Raw genomic sequence first — 23,577 nt, 5'->3', positions numbered from 1 at the left:
AAATAAAAAATAAAAAAATAAAACTTTATGTTTAGTCATATACTTTGGTGCTGTTATGAAAGATATGTAAGGAGTGGAGTGCTCCTGGTTTGGTAAAAATTTGACTGCTGTGATGGAGCCAAGTATTTCAATTTTCTGGATGTATATTTCCATTAAAAGGACTGTTGGTAAAGTTTTCATTCAGCAAGGTGTATTACAGATGAAAGAAGTCTGGAAATAGAAATTTTCTTAGTAAAGATTTTTTTTATTTTTTATTTTTTATTTTTTTTGTATTAGAAAAGAAAGTATCCAAAAGGGTCAAATTAAGGGTAAGAAAAATGATATATGCATATCCCATATATCTTCCCTTTAATCAAAGATGTGTTTGGGTGGACGTGGGGGTGAGTGGGCATATATACAAATTTTATTGAATATGAGAAGGAAGAATGATATGGTTCAGTAGTAGTCATCGTCATCCATACGCCGAGAAGCTCCAAGATCCTCTCTCAATTTCATACTTGATCGCTGAACTAAACGAACCAAAGCTTGCACTACCTCTGACATTGGTGGACGAAATTCAGGTTCAGACTAGAAGAAGAATTCAAATTAATTAATAATGTGAGTAATTAGAGAGATAATTAAGATGAATAATATTGTAGCTAAATTAAGTTTGATCATAATCAAGGTAGTAGTGATCACCTGAACACAGAGAGCAATGATATCAGCAAAGCGAGAGAGTGACTTGGGAGGGTAGAGTCCACGCAGGGCAGGGTCCACCATGCTGGCCAATGCATCCAAATCATGCAGCTGTGGGGTTGCCCATCGGGCTAGGCACTGTTCTACTTTGGCTTTGGAACTGATGGATTATTAAAATTATATCAATTTTCATTAAAAATGTGTAGCTAGATTGTAAGTATTGAGTGAATATATATATATATATATAAAAATAAATTAATCATACGGGATATTCATGGATGACATATAAATATAAATATATACCTGTCGAAAGGCATACGACCTGTCAATAATTCCAACATGACCACCCCAAAACTGTAAACGTCACTCTTGATGGTATAGGCGGAAGGGTGGGTGCATTCGGGAGCATTATATCCAACCCCTAAGCTCTGGCTTGTGAGCTCATTAAATCTTCCCAATCCTGAGTCCCCAACACGAGGGTTTAACTCTACATCTAGAAATATGTTACTTGACTTTATGCCCTTGTGTATAACGGATGGACTGCAAACCTCATGAAGGTACCTAATAAATTATAATTATTTATTAACCCCATTAATTAATACATATATGCGTATATACTAATACTATCATATTATATATTATTTATTCATTCATTATAGCTGGTTATATATAACTAACTAAGACTTAATGTGCATTGACTCTACTAGCATATAAATGCTATGCAAAGCTTACTCAAGACCCCTGGCCATTCCCAAAGCAATTCTGACTCTGGTGTTCCATGTGAGCGGTTTGCTGTAGTCGTCTGACAGATGCAAGAAATCATGCAGCGAACCATTCCTGAAATACTCATATATTAACATGTTATGTCCCTGCTCCGAACAATATCCCACTAATTCTACTATGTTCTGATGCCGAAGCTTCGATATGCTCGCAACCATTTCTGAAAACTCTTCTGCTCTTTTTCCTTGAAATAAAGACGAATCTATCTTTTTCACCGCTAATACCTGCACATATATATATATATATAGATCATATTAATTATAAAAACGTGTATATATATATATATATACACCACTAAGTAGCAAGTTATACTCTGCTCCCTCCTTCTTCATAATCGTACATTATAATTATACATGCATGTATACTTATTAATTACCTTGCCGTCCGCATATTTGGCCCTGTAAACACGTCCAACACTACCCTGACCCACAAGTCGCCCTGCTGCAAAGTTAGCAGTAGCATTCTGCAAATCAGACAGGGCATAGGCTACTGCACGAACCGATGTGCTTCTTCTCGAGTTGATACGGTTCGCAAACTCATTGTCACTGAAAGATTGCTTTAGACTGACTGAAGGAAGATTTTGCAGACTAACAATGTCTATTGAAGCAGATGGTTCCACTGACTTGTATTCTGTCATCCATCATCATCATGCACCAAGTGCTTTAAAATATTAATTAATTACTTCATCAAACTCGAAAACTTAACCCATGCATCTTCATTATATATATAAATATATATATATATATATATTAACCCTATATATTTGGTGCATTTCAATTTCTCTACCTTTGAAGTCTTTGTGCATTTCAGATGTCAATTCTCTGGACAGTTCCCGAGAGAATGACTTTCTGCTAAACCTCTCTTCATCGAGGAAACGTGACTCATGCGCAGATGTTCTTCTTGAGAAAACAGATATTACAATTGCAATCACTGCCAATACACCCAAAGCTACCCCAGCTATGATTAATCCAATTGCAATGGAATTCCCACCACCACCACTTTTCCCTTTTTTATCGGATTTGTTTTTTGAAGATGAAGATGACCCTGATGACCAAGAATTTCCTCCAGTCCTTTCATATTCATATCATATAATAGTTATTAAATATTAATCATTGCATATATGCATCCTCCAACAACATTTACTTATATATATTTATATGTATATATATATATATATATATTATTTGGAAAGAAAAACAAAATACTAACTCCAAGTTATTTATGTCCTTGATCTTATCAGGAATCGACCCAGAGAATTCATTGTTTTCAATGTTCCTGCACCCACCATATAACAGACTCACTCACTAGATATTTCTCTAGTAATTAATCATTAATATTTCAAGAAAAAGTAAACATAATGGACCCTTTTAGCTGATTGAGGTAGGAGATATCTAATCTTGCTTATATATGGAAGGTCCAAGAACAATATTGTTTATAATAATGGTATATTTAATTTAATACCGGATAAAAATTTTGCAGAGGAGATCTACTTACAAATCATCCAGGGGAAGGTTAGTAAGTACATCGATTGTACCAGTGAATTTATTGTTCTGCAAATGCCTGAACGTATAAAACCAGTAGTTAACAGTATTTAAGAATTCCTCCATATTAATATCTACAAATTGATTCGTTTTATATTTATATACTCGCTTCTTACAATGTGGTGAGGCTTGAGAGCTTTGAGAAACTCTGAGGCAAATTGCCTGTTATGGAGTTGAAAGAGAGATCCCTGTATGTCAATTATACCAGAAATAAAGAAAGAAAGAAACAAGCAATAGAGTGAGTGTTTAAATAAAAAACAGAGAAAAAATCCAAGTGGTTCTGAGTGATACATACAGCTCTTTGAGTTTAGGCAGCTGTTGAAACATATCACTCAATTGTCCATTGAGCTGATTATTACCAAGATTCCTGCTCCAATCACAAAAAAACCTTGAGAAATAATAGCTAGTCACTGCAATTATAAAAATTATAGGTTATGCCAACATGGTTAAGTTTCTGCTTACAGGTACTCGAGGTCTGTCATCTGAGAAACTGAATAAGGCACATTATTGGTAAATCCGTTATGAGAAAGATCTCTGCACACAATCAATGTCAGCGTATTATTAGAATGCTTGGAGCGTAAATTTTTAACATTTAAAACAAATCAAGTTTGAATTTTTTATAGTTTCCTTGACAGACTTTGGTCACCATTCAATGTGATCATAAGCAACTTACCAGTAACTATCAAAATACTTTGCAATGGACATTAATTTCTTGTGTCACAAAACATTGTAATATCTTATTTACCATGCAGGTGAGGTCAACACGCAAAATGTTAATATGTGAGTTAGAATGCATGCTGATCACTTACAGATGTTGTACATTTGGAGGAAGTTGATATGGTATATCACCCTTGATGTTGTTCTTGCTTAAATCACTGTACTATGACCAAAAAAAAAAAAGGAACTGTGTTGTCTTCAGGCTATACGACAAAACAAGAGAAAATTAAAAATCTTATTTTAAGAAACTGAGCCTCACAAGTGAGTGACAGATGTCAAGCTTGACAGCTGATAACCCATTGATCCAGAGAGTCCAAGGTTAGATAAATCTCTGCAAAAACATAGATAAATAAAATAACAGGAATTAAGAGAGTTGATTAATTTAGACTAATCTCTTCACCTTATAAAATATAATTGCAAATAAGAAAGTATGAAAGAAAACAATAAAGAGATTATAATTACATTTCAGTTACAGATGATCCTGAGCATGTGATTCCCTCCCATGAATCGCCACAAGGATCACCTCCACTTGATTTCCAAGTGCTTAGTTTTGAAGGAGAGTTTAAGCTGGTATACATTACATTAAGAGCAGAGACTGCAAGGTGTAGTACAAGTAAACATGAAGATAACAATTAACCTGCTAGATTATGTGTAAAAAAAATAAAACCTAAATGTTATGCAAGCTATAAAAGTTATACAGACACCTAAGTTTCAAGCTGCAAGTGACAAAACAAAGAATATATTAAAAATTAATAAATAAAATAAGAATTTAGACCTTAGAATTATTTTAAAGCTACTTTGGTAATTAATAATTGAATTGAAAGCAATAAAAGGAAATACATGATAAACATAGAAGTCAAAGATGAATATTATTATTCTTGAAACCCTACCATTTCACCGCCACCTTTGAGTTCTGAATTCCTTTGCCAATATTTTATTTTGTTCTAAAACAAACACATATAAAACAATTAACTTGAATAGAGAATGGAAAATTGCATACCATCTGGAGAATTGGTTTTGGAAAGAACCTGGGAGGTCAGGACCCCCAAGAAAACTACAATCAACAACCCCAGAACGTTGTTGCTGTTGTCCATCCTTCCAAAATCACGAAGAAATAAAACCCACACAGGAAAAGGAAGATTTGGGGTTTACACTTCAAATGAAGAAAATGCAGGAACCTAGTTGAGAAACAAGATGATTGGGTGGTCAAGATGTAGATTCATTCATGAACCAAAAAGAAATGATTTAAATTTTTTTCTTCTTATTATTATTAATATGATTATTTTTTTGTTCATTTTAATTTTGATTTCTGTTGCTAACAGTTTTGGAATTATGGGAAGCGGTGGCTAATATTAGAGGACAATTGGACAGTACAACTAAGCAATGGGTGGAAATGAGAGAGAGTGCCATTGCAGCAGTCAGACCGAAACTTGAGGAAAAACCAGCGCCTCCCAACGTTTTCCGGACTCAAACTGATCTTTTACCCGCTTTTTTGTCCAACTGTCCCTTCAAACTTTGGCCGTGTCTTGATAATACTGACGAACGACCGGAATTGGAACCATTTTTTCTTTTCTTTTTTTCCCATATCTTTGCCAACAAGAAAAATCAAATCAGTAACAATTTATAAGGACGATAAATAAAAATGCATAGTGGGTGCTTGGCAATGGTGATTCTTTAATAAAATTGATTTCGACTTTTGTGCCCCTTCTTGTGAAAATGTTAATAACATTATTATTATTATTATTATTATCATCATCATCTCATTTCTTAAAAAAAAAATAAAAAAAACACCTGTTAATCATAAGATACTACTTTCTATCTTTGTAATCTCATAACTTAATCTAATCTAATCTAAACAAATCATATCTCTTCCACCATAATATTACTTTACAATCTACCACAAACCAAAATTGTTATTCTCCTCATGTTCAGGGCGGTTTAAGGCATAGGCTACTAAGTTCTACGGCCCCATTTTATTGGATCCCAAAAAGGATTCCATGTATATAGATGTGTTTATTAAAGAGAATTGCATATATATATATATGATATATACATATGTTTATTAAATAGAATATGATTATTAATTTATTTTGGAAATATAAAATTTTAATTTAAAAAAAATTCAAATTATCTTTAATTGATTATTTATTTTTTTATATGAATTTTAATTGATCATTTATTCTGATAATTATCTTTAATTATTTTTATCTTTGGAAAGTAACAACAATTAAATTTAATTAAACATTTTCTATTTCATAATTAATTACATTTTAATGATAAAAAAAAATGTTCAATACTTTTTTTATTTGTACACTTTTTCTAATTTATTTATATTTTTTTCTTATCTGGTTTATTTATTTTATTCATTTTCCATTTACTCATCTTTCATGTTTGTCTAATTTTGATATCGAATCTATATAATTTACAATTTTGATTCAGATGATTCTCAAATAAAAAGTAACTTGTAATTTTATTAATTTTAATGAATTTATGTTGTTCTTTTCATAATTTTTTTAATTTTTTTTTATTTTTTTATAAATTTATAATTTTAATTATTTACTAATTGTTCTTGCTATTCATAAAAAACTAGACTTTGTGTTTCTCTAGTTTTAGTTTTTATTTTTATTTTTTTATATTTTAATTCGAATAAAAATTTTATTTATGTTCAACTATTAAACAATTTAGTAATTTTATCCATTAAAAAAAATTTATTATCAAATCTTGAATATCAAAATTTAATTAGTAAATTTGCATTAAAAAAAACAAAAAAAATATAAATTTTATATAAAAAAAAATCTATTTTAGTAAAAATAATATTTAATTAAGCCCCAAATATTGCTTTTTGCCTAGAGCCTTAAAAGTTGTGGAGAGGGCCCTGCTCATCCTTTGATTATATTGACTTTACAATTTTAGCAATTTACATTTTTAAATTGGTTCTACATAATAATAATAATAAAAATCATACAACTTAATTTTAACGGTTTTGCATTTTAAAGAACTTTCGTTTATTATTATTATTATTATTTTTTTGAACATATTATTATTATTATTATTATTTTATCTCTTGGCCCTCCCTGTTGAGATCTGACTCGGCCCTGAACGTGCGGCAACGTAGGTAACACCCGAAAACAAAAACACGACTCAAAGAAGTTGCAAACATCAACGGAGGGGTGAAAGAATTTTAATATATTATCTTTACATTTTACCATAAACTTACACTAATTGATATTTACAAGAAACAGAGTCACATTGACTGCGTACCAACTTCCCTTCCCTGCAAAGAAAGAAACAGAACAAACTGTACAAGTCAAGACTTCAAGGCATGAGATCTGAAAATCCATAACTGATATACGGGAAACTTGACTGACTGGGGGTTTAGGCACTCCCACTCGATGAAGCTCCACGCTTTCTAAGTTTGGTCAAGACATATGCCATCACAACCTTGGCACCCAAGCTAGAATGACCACGAGACAGACACACCACACCCCCAAGAAGCAGCAACCCCTTGGCTACCATTTTCCTTGATGGCCTTTTCGACAGCTTCTTTTCCCGGCCGGTAACTGAACCATCGACAGCACTTGCTCCAAAGGTTGCTTGCAAGGTCACGCCATTTGTGGTCTCTAACCCATGGGGAACCTATATGAAGGAAAATATCGATCGTAAGCAAAATTCTCATGCAGATGAGAAAATTTCTCCAACACCAACACCCCCCCCCCCCCCCCCCCCCCCCCCCCCACACACAAAAAAAAAAAAAGAAAAAAAAGAGAGTAAAACAATAAAGAGGAGAAGACGCTAACCTTTTTGACCAAAGTGACTGCATTAGCTGCAGAACTTGATTGAGGATGTCTTATTGTTGGATATTTGCGAAGTGCATTCTCCATTTTACACACGTAACTCCATATGCCCTTTGCAAAAACCAGCTTTGCCATCTTAACATTCAAGCCAGCATCTTCTTGATGAAACATTTTAATCTCACAGGCATTTCTATCAGGCACTGCAATTTAGTGATTGAGAATCAGAACAATATCAAACCAAAACAGATTTCGTTTCTTATTAAATAACAAAAATGAAGCCTGCATATATAACACACCTAGCTAGCCCTCATTGTTGACTAAAATGTCAATTTTCTTTGCAAGTATTGTTTCAATAGCAAATTACAACTCTTTATGTACCATTAGTATATTTAACAACCCTATGAAGGACCTCATATGAGAAGGTATTACAAAACAGTTACAAACTATATCAAATAAGTATAAGCTTGACATACAGTTGGTCTTTACAAATAACAAAAACTTTAAAGATGTGCAAGCTACATTAGGAACTTATTAAATAAATTTGAGTTTTGAGTAATTTAGGATTCTATATTGATTGGGATATTGTTAGGATTTGATTAAATAAATTCGAGTTTTGAGTAATTTAAGATTCTATATTGGTTTGGGATATTGTTAGGATTTGATTTGGTTCATAGTTGATCATTAAATACACTTAATATCCTCCCTCTAGTTTTTCCGTATCTATTTCTCTCTCTTTCCCTATTTTCTTCTTGGTCCTGCATCTACTAAGCTTCTGTACAAACATGAAAGCAACTCAAAGTGGGATAGTTCATTATTTTGTCAATGGTCATGAAGGAAATAGAAACTTGCCTTTCTTGATTCGCCACCCAGATCTAAAAAAGCCAACACGAACATAATCCTTTTGTCGTGGTGCAAAAGGATGTTCACATTCCTGTATTACCAAAATTAACAAAGAAAAAAATAATATAACTCTATAGTGCTGCTCCGTTGGGTCTGGGGCCTAATTACACGTAATTCGTGGAAAATATTATGCCGAATTACTTTACATGTAATTGAATGCCAACAACCACCATAATATGGGCGACTACGCCCATCATAGAAAATTTTATGTATTGTATAATATTATACATACACTAAGACACACACACACACACACACACACGCATATATATATATATATATATATATATATATATGTATAGCCCTTTTCTGGTCAAGACATCCTGATTTAGGATATCCTGACTTAATAAATCACTTAATAAATCAGGATATCCTGATCTGAAAATTTCCCTATACATATATATGTATATATATTAAACTACAAATGGAATCAACAATTACCTTAATAAAACAGTAGAATGTCTTATCCTTCCCCTCCCATAATCTCCATCCTAGCACATATTCTCTAGGTGTCAAGAGTGGAAACTTCTTAATGGTTCGGCCAACTTCAACTCCACTGTTTTCATCCACTTGTAACTGCTTATGATCAAGCAGAGTCTTGTCCCACATCTTTCTGTAATCATTGTCCATGTAGAAGTCTCTCAACATTTCAGGGGAGCAATTCTCAAATACTGTCACACTCAAGTACTTCACTGGGCCATCCTGAAAGCAACAAAACACACTCAATGTCAGAACTTTTACTAGCTAAACCAGTGAAAGGAAAAAAGTGCGATAGAAGTGCTCCTATAAACTAAGTTACAGTGTAGCCACTCAGTAATGAGCATATAAACAATAATCTTATTAAAAATTTGAAGAATAGAGGGTTCAGATTACAAAGCATAGCTGTTTTTTTTTTGTTTTTTTTATTTTTTTTTTAATAAAGAATAAATTAAAATGAAAGTTAAATACATCACAAGATGAGAGGACGCTATGATTTGCTTAAATCAGAAGCTTATTTTTCCTCAAATTATCATCTTTAGGATTCAGCAAGTCTAGATTTGAAAACAAAATGTGGTCTAACAAGATTCAAAGGAGGAAAGCATTACAAGTGGCTAACATCGAAGAAACAACCAAAAAACAATTTAAAATAAAAATTAAAAAAAAAAAAAGCCAGCTTTAACACGATAGATATTTCAATTACCTTCAAGCTAAATAGTTAAAAGATCATGCCATAATCAGTTCAGTTCAATGTATATGAATTTCATACAGATCAAGCACAAAGGATTTGTAACCTTAGGATCGCAGCATTTAGCACTGTAGAACAGATTATCATTTCTTTTCTCAATCACATTCTGCCATATCTCATCCTCGCTGATCTTTTCTTCCAAAGTTTCAATGAGAAACATTAAATCTTCATCTGTTACGATCTCGGAGATTCTGCATAACCAAATTGAACCAACATACAAATATATAAGCAACATTACAGATGGAAATACCCAACCGTCAAATCAATTTGATACCAGTCATTCAAAATGTTCAGTTTTTTTTTTTTTTAATTAAAAAAAAAAAAAAAAGAATTGTGCAGTTAAATCTCAAAATAATGATGAGGATTGCAAAAACAGGAATTTATTTTATGCAGTCTGTATGCAAGATTTTTCTTTTTTTTTAAGTTTCCCCCGAAAAACTCGATGGTTCTAGTGTTACATGAAATGGATAAAAATCAAACAAGTAAAATCAATAAAAAGTAAAGTGCTCCAAGATTGAAGCCAAATAAATGGAAAAGTGGACAACCAAGTCGCAGGAACAAATTCAATGAGGTTTAAAAATCCAATAATAAAACGCCACCAAAGTATCCATTTTTCACCAAAATGAGACAAAACCCAATAATACAGTCAGATTTGCAAATCCCAATTGAACAGAGAGAAGAGAGTTTACCCAAGATGGGGGGCGCGGGAGCGAGAAGTAGTGGCGTCAGAGTGCAAGGCCAACGCCGAAGAGGAAGCGGAAGCGGAAGCGGAAGCGGAAGTTGAAGTGGAAGCCGAAGAGAAAGCAGAAGGAAAGCGAGAAACAAAAGAGAATCTTTTAGAAGAGTGCCAAAGTAAAATGAAGAGCAGAGCTAAAAGAGTGGCCCAACCACCGTGACCGTTGTCCCACCAGAGTTCCAGAGACGATCCATGGAATTTGGCCATGGACGGAGTCCACTGAGACTGAGAGATATACAGTCCCAAATTCCCAAATTCCCAATACCAAACCCTAACAAATCCCCAACACCAATCCCAATCCCAATCCCAATCCCAAGCCACGTGCGTTGTACGCCTGGTGCATGTACATCTCCATCCCTACGCCTTGTTTCGTGCTTTTCCAACAGCTCAACAAACAAGAGGCGACGATAAATTTTATGGTGCAGCGCGACGATACCAATCAATTCTTCTCTACCCGCAAATTTCCGCAATTCGAGGGGGCAAAATCGTCTCTCTATTTCTCACAGTTCGTGGCTTGGGGCTGGGCACACCATCACCGTTACTATCTCCATCACCAATCTTATATATATAATTTATCGTTGTTAAAATACAAAGAAATTGCAATTGTTCCTTTTTTTTTTTTTTTTTTTTTTTTTTGAAAAGCCTCTTATTGTAAATCTCTATTAAGTCCCCGTTTGGTAATTTGTGTTTTGGTAGCTTTTAGGAGATGGCTGATGGGAAAATGTGGGTCCAAAATTCAGATGCCCAATTTTGGAGAAAATAGATAGGAAATAATTTATAATTTTGTGAAATATATATATATATATATACAAATTTATTATTAATTAACATTACAAAAGAAAATTAGTTCTCAATAAACTGGATCACTTTTTAATACAAATTTGACAGTATCCAAATAGGATCTGAGTTAATTATCAGGAAAATAAAAACGAAAATCAAAATGGTTGTCTTGCCATTTTTCTATATAATTTTGACTTTTTTTTATTATTCAAAAAAAAAACCTATTTTTTTATTGTAAAAATTATATATTTTTACAACACATTTGACAATGCTGGTAACTTCCAAAAGAGAGAGAAGTAAAGAGGGAAGATAAAAAAAAAAAAAAAAAAAAGTAATAAATATGATAAGCTAACACTTACTAAAATATAATGGTTTTTTTTTTTTCTTAAAAAAATAAATAAATAAATAGCTAGAAGAGAATAAGATGGTATGGAGCATGGTGTGAATGTCAGAGTATGAATGTAATGGATAAAGATGAGAAATACATGCATCCCAAAACATTTATTGAGAGTGACGTAGAAGATTAGGGCCCAATTGACTTGGGAGAAAGAAAGAAAGAAAGAAAGAAAGAAATATTGAACTCCTTCATCGACACTGAAAGAATTGTCATCGCCTGAACTGAAGACTTGTAAAGCAGCCATCGAGTGAATTGTGACTTGGAACCCTGAATTGAGAGGCCCATAGTGAACGAAGCCGAAAGATAGAACCAACACAGTGAAAGTGAAATCTCAAATCTGCCCCATCCCCACCCCAGACCCCTTTTAAAATGCCTCGAACCCGCCCTATTAAGCGTGGTGTCCATAGGAACACGAACCCGCAACGTAAATTGTTATCTCCAACTTTTAGCAATATATGTCGTCGTGCTCTAAAACATGTGGCCAATTGCCTTTCATGATCTCTCACTCCTTCACCAAAAATCTCTCACTACATTTAACTTAAATACATTTCCTTTATTATATATATATATATATATATATGCATCTGTGTTTTTCTTTTCAAAAAGTGAATTGACAATTTCCGTATGAATTACATAAGTTATTTGATATTGTCATAAAAATTTACATGCCATTAAAAATTCACTAATATAAACAAGTACTAACTAGTTTCTTATCAAGCTAATTTCATTTGTTTGAATTTGTTTTAAATGGATTTTTTTTTTCAATAATGCTTATAATCTCAAATCGTTTATCAAATCTATTTTACTAAATTACATGGGAAATTATATGGTATTTTTTAATTAATTTATTATTATATTTTATTTATCTATTAAAAGTTTCGTTTATTGTTACATGAACATTTTAAATTTTCAACTACTAATATAATATATAAAATATATACATATAATAGAATGTTCATTTGTTCACCAAATAATATGGTGAATGATATGGTGTTATATATTTTTTAATATATATATTTTTTAATTCACTTACATATACAAATAATATAAATATATCAACTAATAATATATTGATCTATTACTTTGTCTCAGACACACATCATCATTTGGTAAATACTTTTAGTAAACAATATAATACATGTAACATACTTAATACAAATTGTAATCATTTATCATACTGTTTGATAAATATATGTTATGATAATTTGATACATTTAGCACTGATTTATTTTTATAATATACTATAGATACTAAAATATTTATCAAATTATGAAAACCAATAATATTTTAATACGTATGATTTGAAATAATAAATCTTTAAATGAATAAATAAGTTTTAAAAAATTAATTAAATATTATTATATCATCTATTATATTATTTATTAAGTAAATTTAATTAATATTTTAGTAACTTTAATATTATTATTATTTTTTAGACTAACTTATTTTTTAAAACTCCAAATAATTTATTTGATTCTTTCAAAATGAAAATAAAAATAATTGATTTGTTTAGTTGATTCTTTCAAAATAAAACTAAAAATAATCGATTTGATAGCTGTTTGGTATAACATTATTAGGTATTATACTTTTAACAATTTCATTACTAAGCATCCGACATTGTCAGCTTTTCCACAAAATTAAAGAACACCCTTTTTTCGTTTCTTTTTCCTTTTTTTCCCATAAAATCACGATTTACCCAACAACCAATTATAGTTTTACAAAGTTAATAACTTTAAAGTTTCTTTTATTTGTTTTCTTTCTATATTTGTAATTTATTTTTCATGTCCTTATAGGTAGAAAATCCTGTAAACTAAAAAATTCTTACTGTTCAACAATTTAATTGCTGGTATACATCAATTTCAAATGACCGAACACTTTGCATATGCATTATTCATTTTTATTTTTATTTTTTACTTTTATAAAATATCATTTTTCATAACAAAACAAAAGTGATTATCGACATCCCTTCAAAGGGTACAACCCATGGAGAGCCTTCTGCAAACCAAACATCTTCACTATATTCAAAGCAAAACAAAGCAAGAAAATAAATTTAAATAAATATGTTGTCGACATTAATTAATTACTATTTATTTATAAGGTTGGCCTGGCCCTGTCAACTGGTCTGAGTAGAAGAAGACACAGCTGCTGCTGTTATGGCATCTTCTAGTTTTACTCTAGTTCCCAATGAGACATCATTTGCAGAAGCAGCTTCTTTATTACCCTCATCTAACCGGACAACTTGAGCAAAACTCTTTGACATTTGCTTGATGAACTCGCCAGATATGGCTACAGCATTTCGGTGCTCGTTTTCGCTTACCATACCTACAGCCATCAGGCTTGCTTGCTGTCTGGCCTTCCTTTCTTGCATTGCCTTCTGTCTGTCTTCGTAGAACTCGAAATCGTCTATGATAGACATTTCAGTTTCATAATTCTTGAATATCTTCAACATCTCAATACCCTGCTCCAGTTTTACCTGAAATATTCAAATATAATCACAACATAAAAGAAGATTCTTTTCTACCAACTAGATATAATCACATCTGCAATTTTTCAAAAGTACTTACATCTTGAGTGTCTCGACTGTTAGTAACAGGCTTGTTGTCATTATTTTCGAGTACAATGTGGCGAAACTGACTATTTGGAACATCTTTAATTATATGCCATTTAACAGGGAACTGCCCACTCCATTTGTCTTGCTGCCAGTAATCTACGCTCTTGTCAAAATCAACAGGTCCAATCATTTCAGCCACCCCACAGAACTGAGCACTAGCATTCACCTTCATATAATCATTAAAGAAAATTGTATTAGAATAGGGTATGTACAGCAAAAGAAAATCAGGGGAAAGACCAGAAATCTTTTTACATAAATAGAGGGGGAAAAATAATAATAAGAAGCAACAGTAAGACAAAAACTATAAATTCTTAAGTATAAGAAAGAGATGAGTATCAATCTTAAATTGTTTCACTTGAAGGTTCTGCCTAAGCATTAGATAAAAATAAAATAAATAAAGATGCAAACACCATAAAGTTTATTCCTGTAGGAATAAAGGATCAGATATTCACCGAAAAAAGAAGAAAAACTGGGCAAGCATCTTGCTTATCCTTGGCTTCACGATAGGCAGCATCTAACTTTCTGTTCCCATTTGGCGTGCTGGCCCAAACACCATATTTGATACTCTTGTGAACATTGTCTTCACTGTAAGATTTGATGATAAAAAACCTGGCATCTTTGTATTCTGTAACAAAGTCTGGTTGGTTGTATGACTCATTATGGATCTTAGCAACTGATTTGTTATGCTTGTCCACAGAGGAACTATCAGCAATGATTTGACTCTTTGGCTTTGACGCCCTTGGCCCTCGGTTCTGCTCATTAAGAATATCAAGGGTACCATTACAGCTGCAGAGTGAACCGCTGCCCCTCAAACGCCGCCTACTATTTTCAAGTGACAACCAACTTCGACTGTCTGCTCCCAAGCTGGAAAAAGATGCATTCCCAGGACTAGAGCCTTGACTAAAACCGGTAGGCAGGTAGCCTCTATTATAGGAGTTTGAACCAGATCCAAACCCATATAAGGATCTTTGTTGTTGAGAAGCCTGAAAATATTAAATTGTTATCTATTACCAAAAGCTGAATCTACTTGTTCGAACGATGAAAACAGAAATTTCATGAATTTAACAAAAGGCAATCTTTGAGCACATTTTAACCAATTCACTGAACCCCATTCATCTGAAGGAATTTAGTTACATGTGGGTAGCTTGAACAGCTAAATTGTATGCTTATTTACATTCACCATAAATGAAAAGCCAAGAAATTAAAATGCATGCCCTACAATTTTGTAGTCTGAGGAATCTTGAATTCAACAATCTTGATTGAAAAATTATTTCAAAATCCTTATTAAAATTCTTATGAGCCTTTGCAATAAAGATAGTCCTATTAACTCATCTGTTTCTGGGCTCTGCCAATTTCATAGCACTTAACCAGCTTACAATATATATTTTTCAGAAACAAGAACAAACACCAAGCCAATATGGTCAAATCTCAGAATCGCTAAGCAAGCTCCTAATAATAGCATTTTAGTATAGCTCTTACATAATTTCAGATAATGTACTCTAAAGATATATATGCTGCTCAGAGAATATAATAGTTTGCCCCTATATCTAGATTTTACCAGTCTCCAAACTTTCTAAAATAAACACACCAAGTGCTGTCCAAATAACCGTTGAATTGTCACAGAGAGAGAGAGAGAGAGAGAGAGAGAGAGAGAGAGAGAGAGAGAACAGAATACAAACCATTCCAACATTTTGCCCGAATGATCCAACTGGGCCAATTGGCTGCGGAGAAACTGCCGGTGATAAGGGTGTCAAAGACCTTTGTCTATCTGATGTTTTTGACCAATCTGACCAAAGTCCTCCAGATCTCAATCCATCAAATCCTTGCTGGAAATCCTGGAAACCAAGGGTCCCAGGATTTCCAGGAAAACTGCCTCTGCCAAAAGATCCTACAGGAGGATAGCCTGGTCTTGGTCCAAAAAGCATGCTATCACCTTGTTGGTCAACACTTAGTAATGTAGGGAGTTCTGGCTGCGAGACTGAAGTTGGTGAAGTAATATATGGCATGCTAGGAGGACCTAACTGTTGGTAATAAGGTGGTCCTGAATATGGAAACTGCTGGGGGGAATATAATTGTGCATCTCCACCTACCGAAGGCAAAGGTGTTGTAACTGGGGAGTAAGGCCCATATGGCATTTGTGGGTTATAACCATATCCAGAATGGAAGACAAGAGAAGGATTTTCATTGTAAACACCCTAATTAAGGAAAATAAAAAAGAAGTTAAAAAAAATTAGCAAGTGAACCTTAAGAAAGTTATTAAAGATGAAAGGAAGAAGAAGGACAGAGAAAACAAAGGCAAAAAACACTCACAGGAGATCCGATTTCCAATCCTTCAGCATTGACATATGGAGGATATTCATCCCATTCACCAGCTCCATTGTCATAACCTAGAGCAACATGGAAAATGGTCCCCTTAGTTTCAGAAGAAACACAACACAAGACTGCAAGACTACCATGTCAAATTTATACAGATATAAAGGCATCAACAACTACCTTATAAGCTGCTAATCTCTTAATTCTCAGAGCCAATAAATCCTAAAGATAAGTTCTATTTATTGACTAACTGATCCTTAACAGAGATTCTATCAGAAACCGTGAAAACAGATTTCAGCACATTGAAATGTTAGTGACAAATTTTTTAAGACTGAACCAAGACGTGGTATTAAAACAAAATGACATTTGCCATCTTAATAGTCCCTTGTGGACCACACCTTGTTTGAATATATATCAGAAAACATCATGTCCATTTACCGAATACATTAACTTCACTTTATGTACACGTAACATATTATGAGTCCATCTGACAAAATTTACACAATCTGTTTCTTATAAATAAAATTAGAGATTGTTTTTCAACCTCACAAATAAAACAGAATGCATCATTACATACGAAGAAAGGAACCTTCTCAGTGATGCATGAACATTATAAGTTGAAGGCCAAAAGAAACAACATAATCAATCAGATCTGGCTAGACAAGCTAATTTCATGAATTTCAATTAAGAGAATATAGTTAGAATACCTCTATAGTAAAAGGTCTGCGCCTGAGGGGCATAGATGTTAGGTGGATAGACTGTGCGATCTCCACTTGAAGTAAAAGATCCTGATTGTCCCGATGGGACTCTTGCATGACCTATTGTAGCAGAATCCCGGGAAGGATTAGGGGAAGCTGATCTTTCATTTTTTGCTGAATGTGGCTGACAACAGATATACGCAGAAGTTTATCAAACAAATCAACAAAAATTAAGAAAAAAAAAAAATGAACAGACAAATTTATCCATATAAGAAACAGAAACATAACAAAATATCAGCACAGTTATTTAATAACTACCTGCTCCTTCATGTTATCTGGTTCAGCAGGTTTCTCTTCTGCATCCATGATCAGTAGGCTAAGTGACTTAGTAGAGTCTTAGAAACACAGGCAGTACAAATTATTGACCAACCAAAGCAAAATTCTGGGATAGGAAAACTTGAAGCTATGAATATGTGCGCACAAATCCACACGTGCACACCTATGCACACATGATAAATAAAAGAACATGAATATATTTTAAACTAGTTATGCACCTGTTAAAAGGCTTCTAACGGTTATTATGAAAATTGGAACCATTTATAATTGCAAGGGGAAACAGCTATATAGGAAACATGAGCTACCGATTTGTTACCAATGTGATTAAATAGACAAGGTTTAAAATCCTCAATACAGAAAAAGTGCTACCCCAAACATCAAGTTGAACTCTCAAAGAATGACTGGAGGTCAGCACTCTAAGTGCCCCTAAACATGCAATAAATGGTTGAGAACTGTTCATGAATTTACAATTAACAATGATTGGCATCGGGCCACTAAGTTTATGCAACACATATAGGGTAAGAAGTTAAAACTTTCTGATATTATCGTTAATACAATTCGGCCAGGAAAGAATTATGGGTGCAAACGCAATGGTTTTCAAAAAAGGTAAAGTCTTTACCTTTTTCTAGTATTTCTTCTTTTCATTTTTGTCCCCCTTCCTATTATATTAGTTACAATGGCAATGCTTAATTCATCCACCCTAGCTACTTTAAACGTAAAATCTAGCAGGCCCACACCTAAACTGACAAAAAATTACTTACTTATGTATGGCTATTCAAGGGTTAGCATTCCTAGAAATAGTCCACAGGTTAATTTTACTTCATAGAGAATTATTAAAAAAAAAAAAATTGAAGAAAAATGAAGTGGTCAAATGAGAGGAAATTTGTATTCAAAAACTAAATTATGCTTGCTTCCCGGATATGAAATTGATTTATAGCAGACCACAGGAGTAAAATGACGGACCAATCTAATTATACTCAATTACATATTACATCTCCAAGCATTTGATCACCATTTAGACCCACATCAACAAGAAGCATAATCGCCAGAGCAAACCATCTCAGTTAGCATTCTCACACATTGTCCACAATTGCTGATATCCAAAACTTCACTTAAAACTCTAAAATCCTCATTTAGAATTCCATCATTCCTTTTGCAATCATACATTCATCTAACATTCTAATTATCCATTAGTTAAATAATTTAATATAGAAAAAATACTGTAGCACAATAGGCCAGTTAAAGTTTCTCAAGTTCTTGTCTGAAATTCTCATGAAACATCGAAGCAACACTCAAAATGTCATTGACCAACTTCACTCCCCTCATACCACTGATTCGAAAAACAAACGAATTGTCTCCTCAAGTAAAGTCAATCCATAATGGCACGTTGATAATGAGAATAACTTCTGACAAAAAAAAAAAAAAAAGCAGCAGGATGAGGTAGCTAGAAACTAACTATTAACTAAATGAATAGATCACCAACTCTGTCGATAAATCCTGAAATGATTACAATAAACCCCACCCAACAAAATAAACATCCAAAAGCTGCCTGCTCATCAGATATTCCCATTTTGAAAGTCACTAGATTCTAGAATGCAAGAAGCACCATCCATACGACCCCAAAGACGAGAGACATAGGACATGACCTCAAAGCTTGCCATACTACTTGTCACCTAACATCAGATCACAGATCTCCATACACTTCTTAACCTCCCACCAAAGCGGATCAAATCACACTCCCTCCCCCAGACTCAGAGAAACCTATCCACGGATGCCACAACACACAAGAAAAAACCAAACCCTAGATTTTCACACTCAAAAAGAAGGATCAAAGCCTCAATTCTCCAATAAAACAATCAATCAGCTCCACAGCAAAAGAAATTCATGAGCACAGATTCAAGATCTTCTCCAATTCATCGACTTCAGATGGAAATTGAAGACAGATAAAGAAAACCCATCAAATTAAAGACGCGGAAATAGGGAAAGAAACAATAATTAAAAGCAAAACGAGATCAAAATCAACATAATTCAAGAACCCACAAGAAAAAAGATGAAAAAAAAAAAAATTCAAACTCTAGAAAGTCCAACAACGGAAAAAAGGAAATGAAAAAGAAGCAAGAAAGGAAATTCAAAATTGAAGGTGTGTTAATGACATGAAGTTGGTTGGGTTATGACGTACCAGAGGTACGATCCGGTCCCTGTGGTTGGGTTGCCGCCATGAATCAAAAGAAAGATCTTCAAAGACTCAGCACGAGAATCTAAGCAAAAGACACACTACAGTACAGAGTATCTACCTATCCACCTTCTCTCTCTCTCTCTCTCTCTAAAGCCTCAACTCTCAACATACATGATGATGATGATATTTAATAAATACCATAACAATATTTTTCTTATTATTTGTTTTTTTATTGTGTTATTATTAAATATATTAATTAATAATCATCCAAAACGTACACTATTTATTTTATTTATATTTTGCACGTAAATACAATATATTGGTGAATGCCAAGATCTTTAGAGCAATTTCCTTTGTATTATTTTAGATAAGGATAATTTTCTATGATTTTTTTAAAATCAAAATATTTTGTGGATCTATTATTATATTTTTCATTTTTATCTATGATTTTTTTATTATTTTTGTACATTATCTTTTTTTGACATGAAATAAGCTAATATAGCCAAAGTTTTGCACAATTTATATATAGATATAACCAAAAGTTTATTGGTGTTGTTTCATTGACAGTATAAAACATAACAATATTTTATTATTATGATAAAAAGAAAATGTTCAAATGGTGAAATTGGAATATGATTTTGGTATTTGTGGTCCAGAGACCATTGGGTAAGGCTTTATTATTCATCATTATTTTTTTCGCTAAATTATTATTCATCATTTTATGTGTCAAAACTTTGAGTGTCATCGTTTCTTTTTAAGTTTATGCCAAGTTCGATTATATTCTCTCTCTCAAATTCAGATGAATTCAAAAGTCAATTTTTCTTTTTTAGGATTATAAGATTAAGTCATTTGAAAGAAAAGAAACGAAAAATTTTAACCTTTTTCATAAAATGTAAACAAAAAGAAAATTTTCATCTTTTTTATAAATGCAAAATGTAAACAACTGTTTAGTATTAATGACATATAATCAACGAGCTATAATGAGTTGTATGATCCAATTATATAAAAAAATGTATTACAAAACATACCTATTTATCGTAGTAAACTTAATGAAAATAAAATGCAAATTTTTATATGATTATCAAGTTCATTTATTTTGAAAATTTGATGTTGGATTACATATAATTACAATGATATAATCCACAAACTATATATAATTGAACATTTGGTATCCATCATAAACCGACAAATTATCCATTATATATATGTTTTAATATTCTGTTAAAATTATATTTCCAATATAAAACAGAAACAAAATAACATGTTAAGTATTAAAAATATTAATGATTTGATATTAAAACCCTAGATAAACAAGTAGCACCCTAACTTGACACATAATTAGATATTCAATATAAAATAAGAATTATATTTTCAATAGATCAAAACTATATATATAAATATATATATATATATATATATATATATATATAACAACGTTGAACAAGATAATATGGGCAATAAAGATAGGACATGTAAATATACTTGTATATTCAACCTTATATGGTGGGAAACATGTGCTGTGTAGCATAAACTATCCTTCATCACTTAGAATAGTATACTATATATTATCAAAATTTGATTGGTTTAGTTTATATCTTATATTGAAAATCCATTAAAATGGCAAATGACAAAGGTTGTTATTCCAATTGATTTTTAGTTTGTGACACCTTCAATACCTCACATTTCCATGTCATGTTGAAAAATCTTCCCAACATTCTATGTATCAAGTGGACAAACCATTGATCCTTTTTTATGAGTCCCAAATGTATGAATGAGACCTTTAACATATATCAACACCAACCGTCAAGGGTTGTGACTCTATATTGAAGTACTTGGAAGCTTGTCTGATGAAAATGGAGGAAGAAATGGAGCACGGGTAGCAACCTGGGCATGAGCACACTGCGAAGAGGTGCAGGATGCATGGCTGGACAAGAGCATAACCAACGAGCAACAAGACCTGCACAGCCGGGCACCAAGCTTGGTGAGTGCTGGGCACATGAGTTGTGTTGCTGCACGCAACAGCTCGCATGTGGGCGTGCGACCTTAGGGCACGGGGCTCTGTTAGTTGTTGCTAATGAGCGTGCACGAGCACACCAGAGGCTTTCAAATGCTGTAAAATACCATTTTGTCTTTGATAAATGATATATCCTTCGGAAACATGAGTTTGAGCCAGAGAATGAGTGGGGAAATAGCTTTGTATTGTCTTCCTTGTATTGAGAGATAACAAGGAAAAGCAATTGGGTTCTCTTCTCTTAGGGTTTGCAAGATTCTTGAGGCAAGCTTGTAATTCTTCTAAAATCAATACAAGAGCTCTTACTTGGTTAGGCGTAGATCAAAGCAATAAACAATCAAACCACCATAAATTTCCTTATGACTTTTGTTCTGTCTTTGCAATTGTTCATCTTTTTTATGCTTGATTTGTTGTTCTTGATTGTTGTTAATCTGGTTTTTCCTTTATATTGTGATCATATTATTTGCTTGAGATTTCTAGTATGCTCAATATCTATTAGTGCGTAGTGTACACAAGGTGTTTGATTAATTATCAAGCGTGGGTTATACACAACAAATTGGTATCAAAGCCCTAGGTTGTGAGATTTGGGGTTATAGTAGTTGTTGGGTGTTAAAAGTTTTTGGTGGAGGAATTATTTTTCCTTGTGTTAAAACTTGGTAGAAGTCTTGAAGTTGTAAGAAAATTAGATATGGGTACAAAATTTAAAGGGGAAAAATTTACCAGTGTGAACGATTTTGAGGTTTGGAAGATGAAGATGAAGGCAGTCTTGGTTAAAGAAGGTTGAGCAACAGCTTTGGAAAGTGAGGACAAGTTCCAGCAAGGTATGAGAGATGAGGAAAAGAAAGATTTATTAGAAAAAGGCTTATAGTTCCCTAATTCTTGGACTTGGATAAAGTCTTAAGGGAAGTATTGAATGAAACTACAGAAACGGCTGGGCTGGGGTATGGAAGAAGTTAGAAGAATTGTCTATATCAAAGGCTAAGGGAAAATCTTAATGAGTTTAGAAAGTTAATGCAAAATATGTTGTTGATAAAAGAATAGTGCTTCCATAGAAAGAGGAAGCAAATGCTTTGATACCACTTGTAGAAAATGGTGCAACCCATTTTGCCAAGTTCACTTGCTCAAACCCAAAATTAAGTTTTAATCCAAAACCATTTGATGATATGGAATAGCCTCTTTCCCTCCCTTTTTTTTGTTTTTTTGTTTTAGGGAGTGGCATTTTTGGAAGAGCTGGCTAAAACCAACGGATCGAGGTGAAAATCCCAACGTGGCGGGATTGTTGCCAAAGCAAAGCCGTGGACAACTACGAGCCTCTGGTTAATGAGTATGGTGCCAAAAGATCACTTGCTAATTCCATATTTGCAGTGGTAGGACTAGTAGAATTAAGGACGGGCAATTGCAATATATTATGCAACATTTGGATTTTGCCAAATTACTATCGAACATCTAAGACATTGATGAGTACTGTCCGGTGATTATTAGTCAAATTCACAAACATAGTTAATAGCAATCCACCGTGAAAGATCAGAGAGAATGTTGAGATAATCAGTTCTTGCCCTATGAATGACCGGGTCAATACCCATTTGGAGAATTCTCTTCTTCTAATAAATGGGTACTCCTAAAGTTATTGATTTCCTAATTTCGTTATCTTGGTTAATCCTGAAGTGGAAGATGGCCTGCTATGGGTATTATTCAAAAATGATCCAAAATGTTATAGCTTTTCAACATGTAACCATTGATCGATTTATTACCAAATTATATTTTTGGGTTTTCAAAATTCGTCACTCCTATCTATCATAGAATGGGGGGTAGTGTACTGTCTCCTCCCTCAACCTCTCGCTTTCCAGTTTCTTCCGCAAAAGGGTAAAATGGGAAAAATGAAACCAC

General features: G+C 33.0%; 3 protein-coding genes across 6 annotated transcripts; all 3 read right to left on the bottom strand.

Annotated features, from left to right (window-relative positions):
* Window positions 1-309: 309 nt before the first annotated feature.
* LOC107428110 (protein STRUBBELIG-RECEPTOR FAMILY 5) lies at window positions 310-5,367 on the bottom strand. The gene is made up of 15 exons (XM_025078428.3): window positions 4,714-5,367; window positions 4,176-4,308; window positions 3,973-4,044; window positions 3,806-3,871; window positions 3,459-3,530; window positions 3,292-3,363; window positions 3,113-3,184; window positions 2,950-3,015; window positions 2,665-2,730; window positions 2,242-2,525; window positions 1,832-2,085; window positions 1,408-1,679; window positions 979-1,236; window positions 679-835; window positions 310-567 (listed from the first exon to the last, which is right to left on the bottom strand). The coding sequence occupies exons 1-15, from the start codon at window positions 4,805-4,807 to the stop codon at window positions 436-438; spliced, it is 2,070 nt and encodes a 689-aa protein (XP_024934196.1). The 5' UTR covers window positions 4,808-5,367; the 3' UTR covers window positions 310-435.
* A 1,511-nt stretch (window positions 5,368-6,878) lies between these two features.
* On the bottom strand, window positions 6,879-10,939 carry LOC107428111 (uncharacterized). Its single transcript, XM_016038581.4, has 6 exons — window positions 10,322-10,939; window positions 9,679-9,823; window positions 8,849-9,109; window positions 8,357-8,438; window positions 7,511-7,707; window positions 6,879-7,349 (listed from the first exon to the last, which is right to left on the bottom strand). Exons 1-6 carry the CDS (start codon window positions 10,573-10,575, stop codon window positions 7,089-7,091), a joined length of 1,200 nt encoding a protein of 399 aa, XP_015894067.2. The 5' UTR covers window positions 10,576-10,939; the 3' UTR covers window positions 6,879-7,088.
* A 2,489-nt stretch (window positions 10,940-13,428) lies between these two features.
* Window positions 13,429-19,856, bottom strand: LOC107428107 (YTH domain-containing protein ECT4). Of its 4 annotated transcripts, none has more exons than XM_016038571.3 (8): window positions 19,683-19,856; window positions 17,486-17,562; window positions 17,177-17,351; window positions 16,467-16,543; window positions 15,836-16,351; window positions 14,609-15,139; window positions 14,110-14,322; window positions 13,429-14,018 (listed from the first exon to the last, which is right to left on the bottom strand). In XM_016038571.3, the coding sequence occupies exons 1-8, from the start codon at window positions 19,720-19,722 to the stop codon at window positions 13,659-13,661; spliced, it is 1,989 nt and encodes a 662-aa protein (XP_015894057.2). In that variant the 5' UTR covers window positions 19,723-19,856; the 3' UTR covers window positions 13,429-13,658. The 4 variants fall into 4 exon arrangements, with proteins under 4 accessions (XP_015894057.2, XP_015894061.2, XP_024934013.2 ...); XM_016038575.4 differs by having other exon boundaries at window positions 17,486-17,523; XM_025078245.2 differs by having other exon boundaries at window positions 17,486-17,609; window positions 19,683-19,840.
* Window positions 19,857-23,577: the final 3,721 nt, after the last annotated feature.

Source organism: Ziziphus jujuba, chromosome 12 (assembly GCF_031755915.1).
Source record: "Ziziphus jujuba cultivar Dongzao chromosome 12, ASM3175591v1".
Lineage (NCBI taxonomy): Eukaryota > Viridiplantae > Streptophyta > Magnoliopsida > Rosales > Rhamnaceae > Ziziphus > Ziziphus jujuba.
This window is presented reverse-complemented; position numbering and strand designations above follow the sequence as displayed.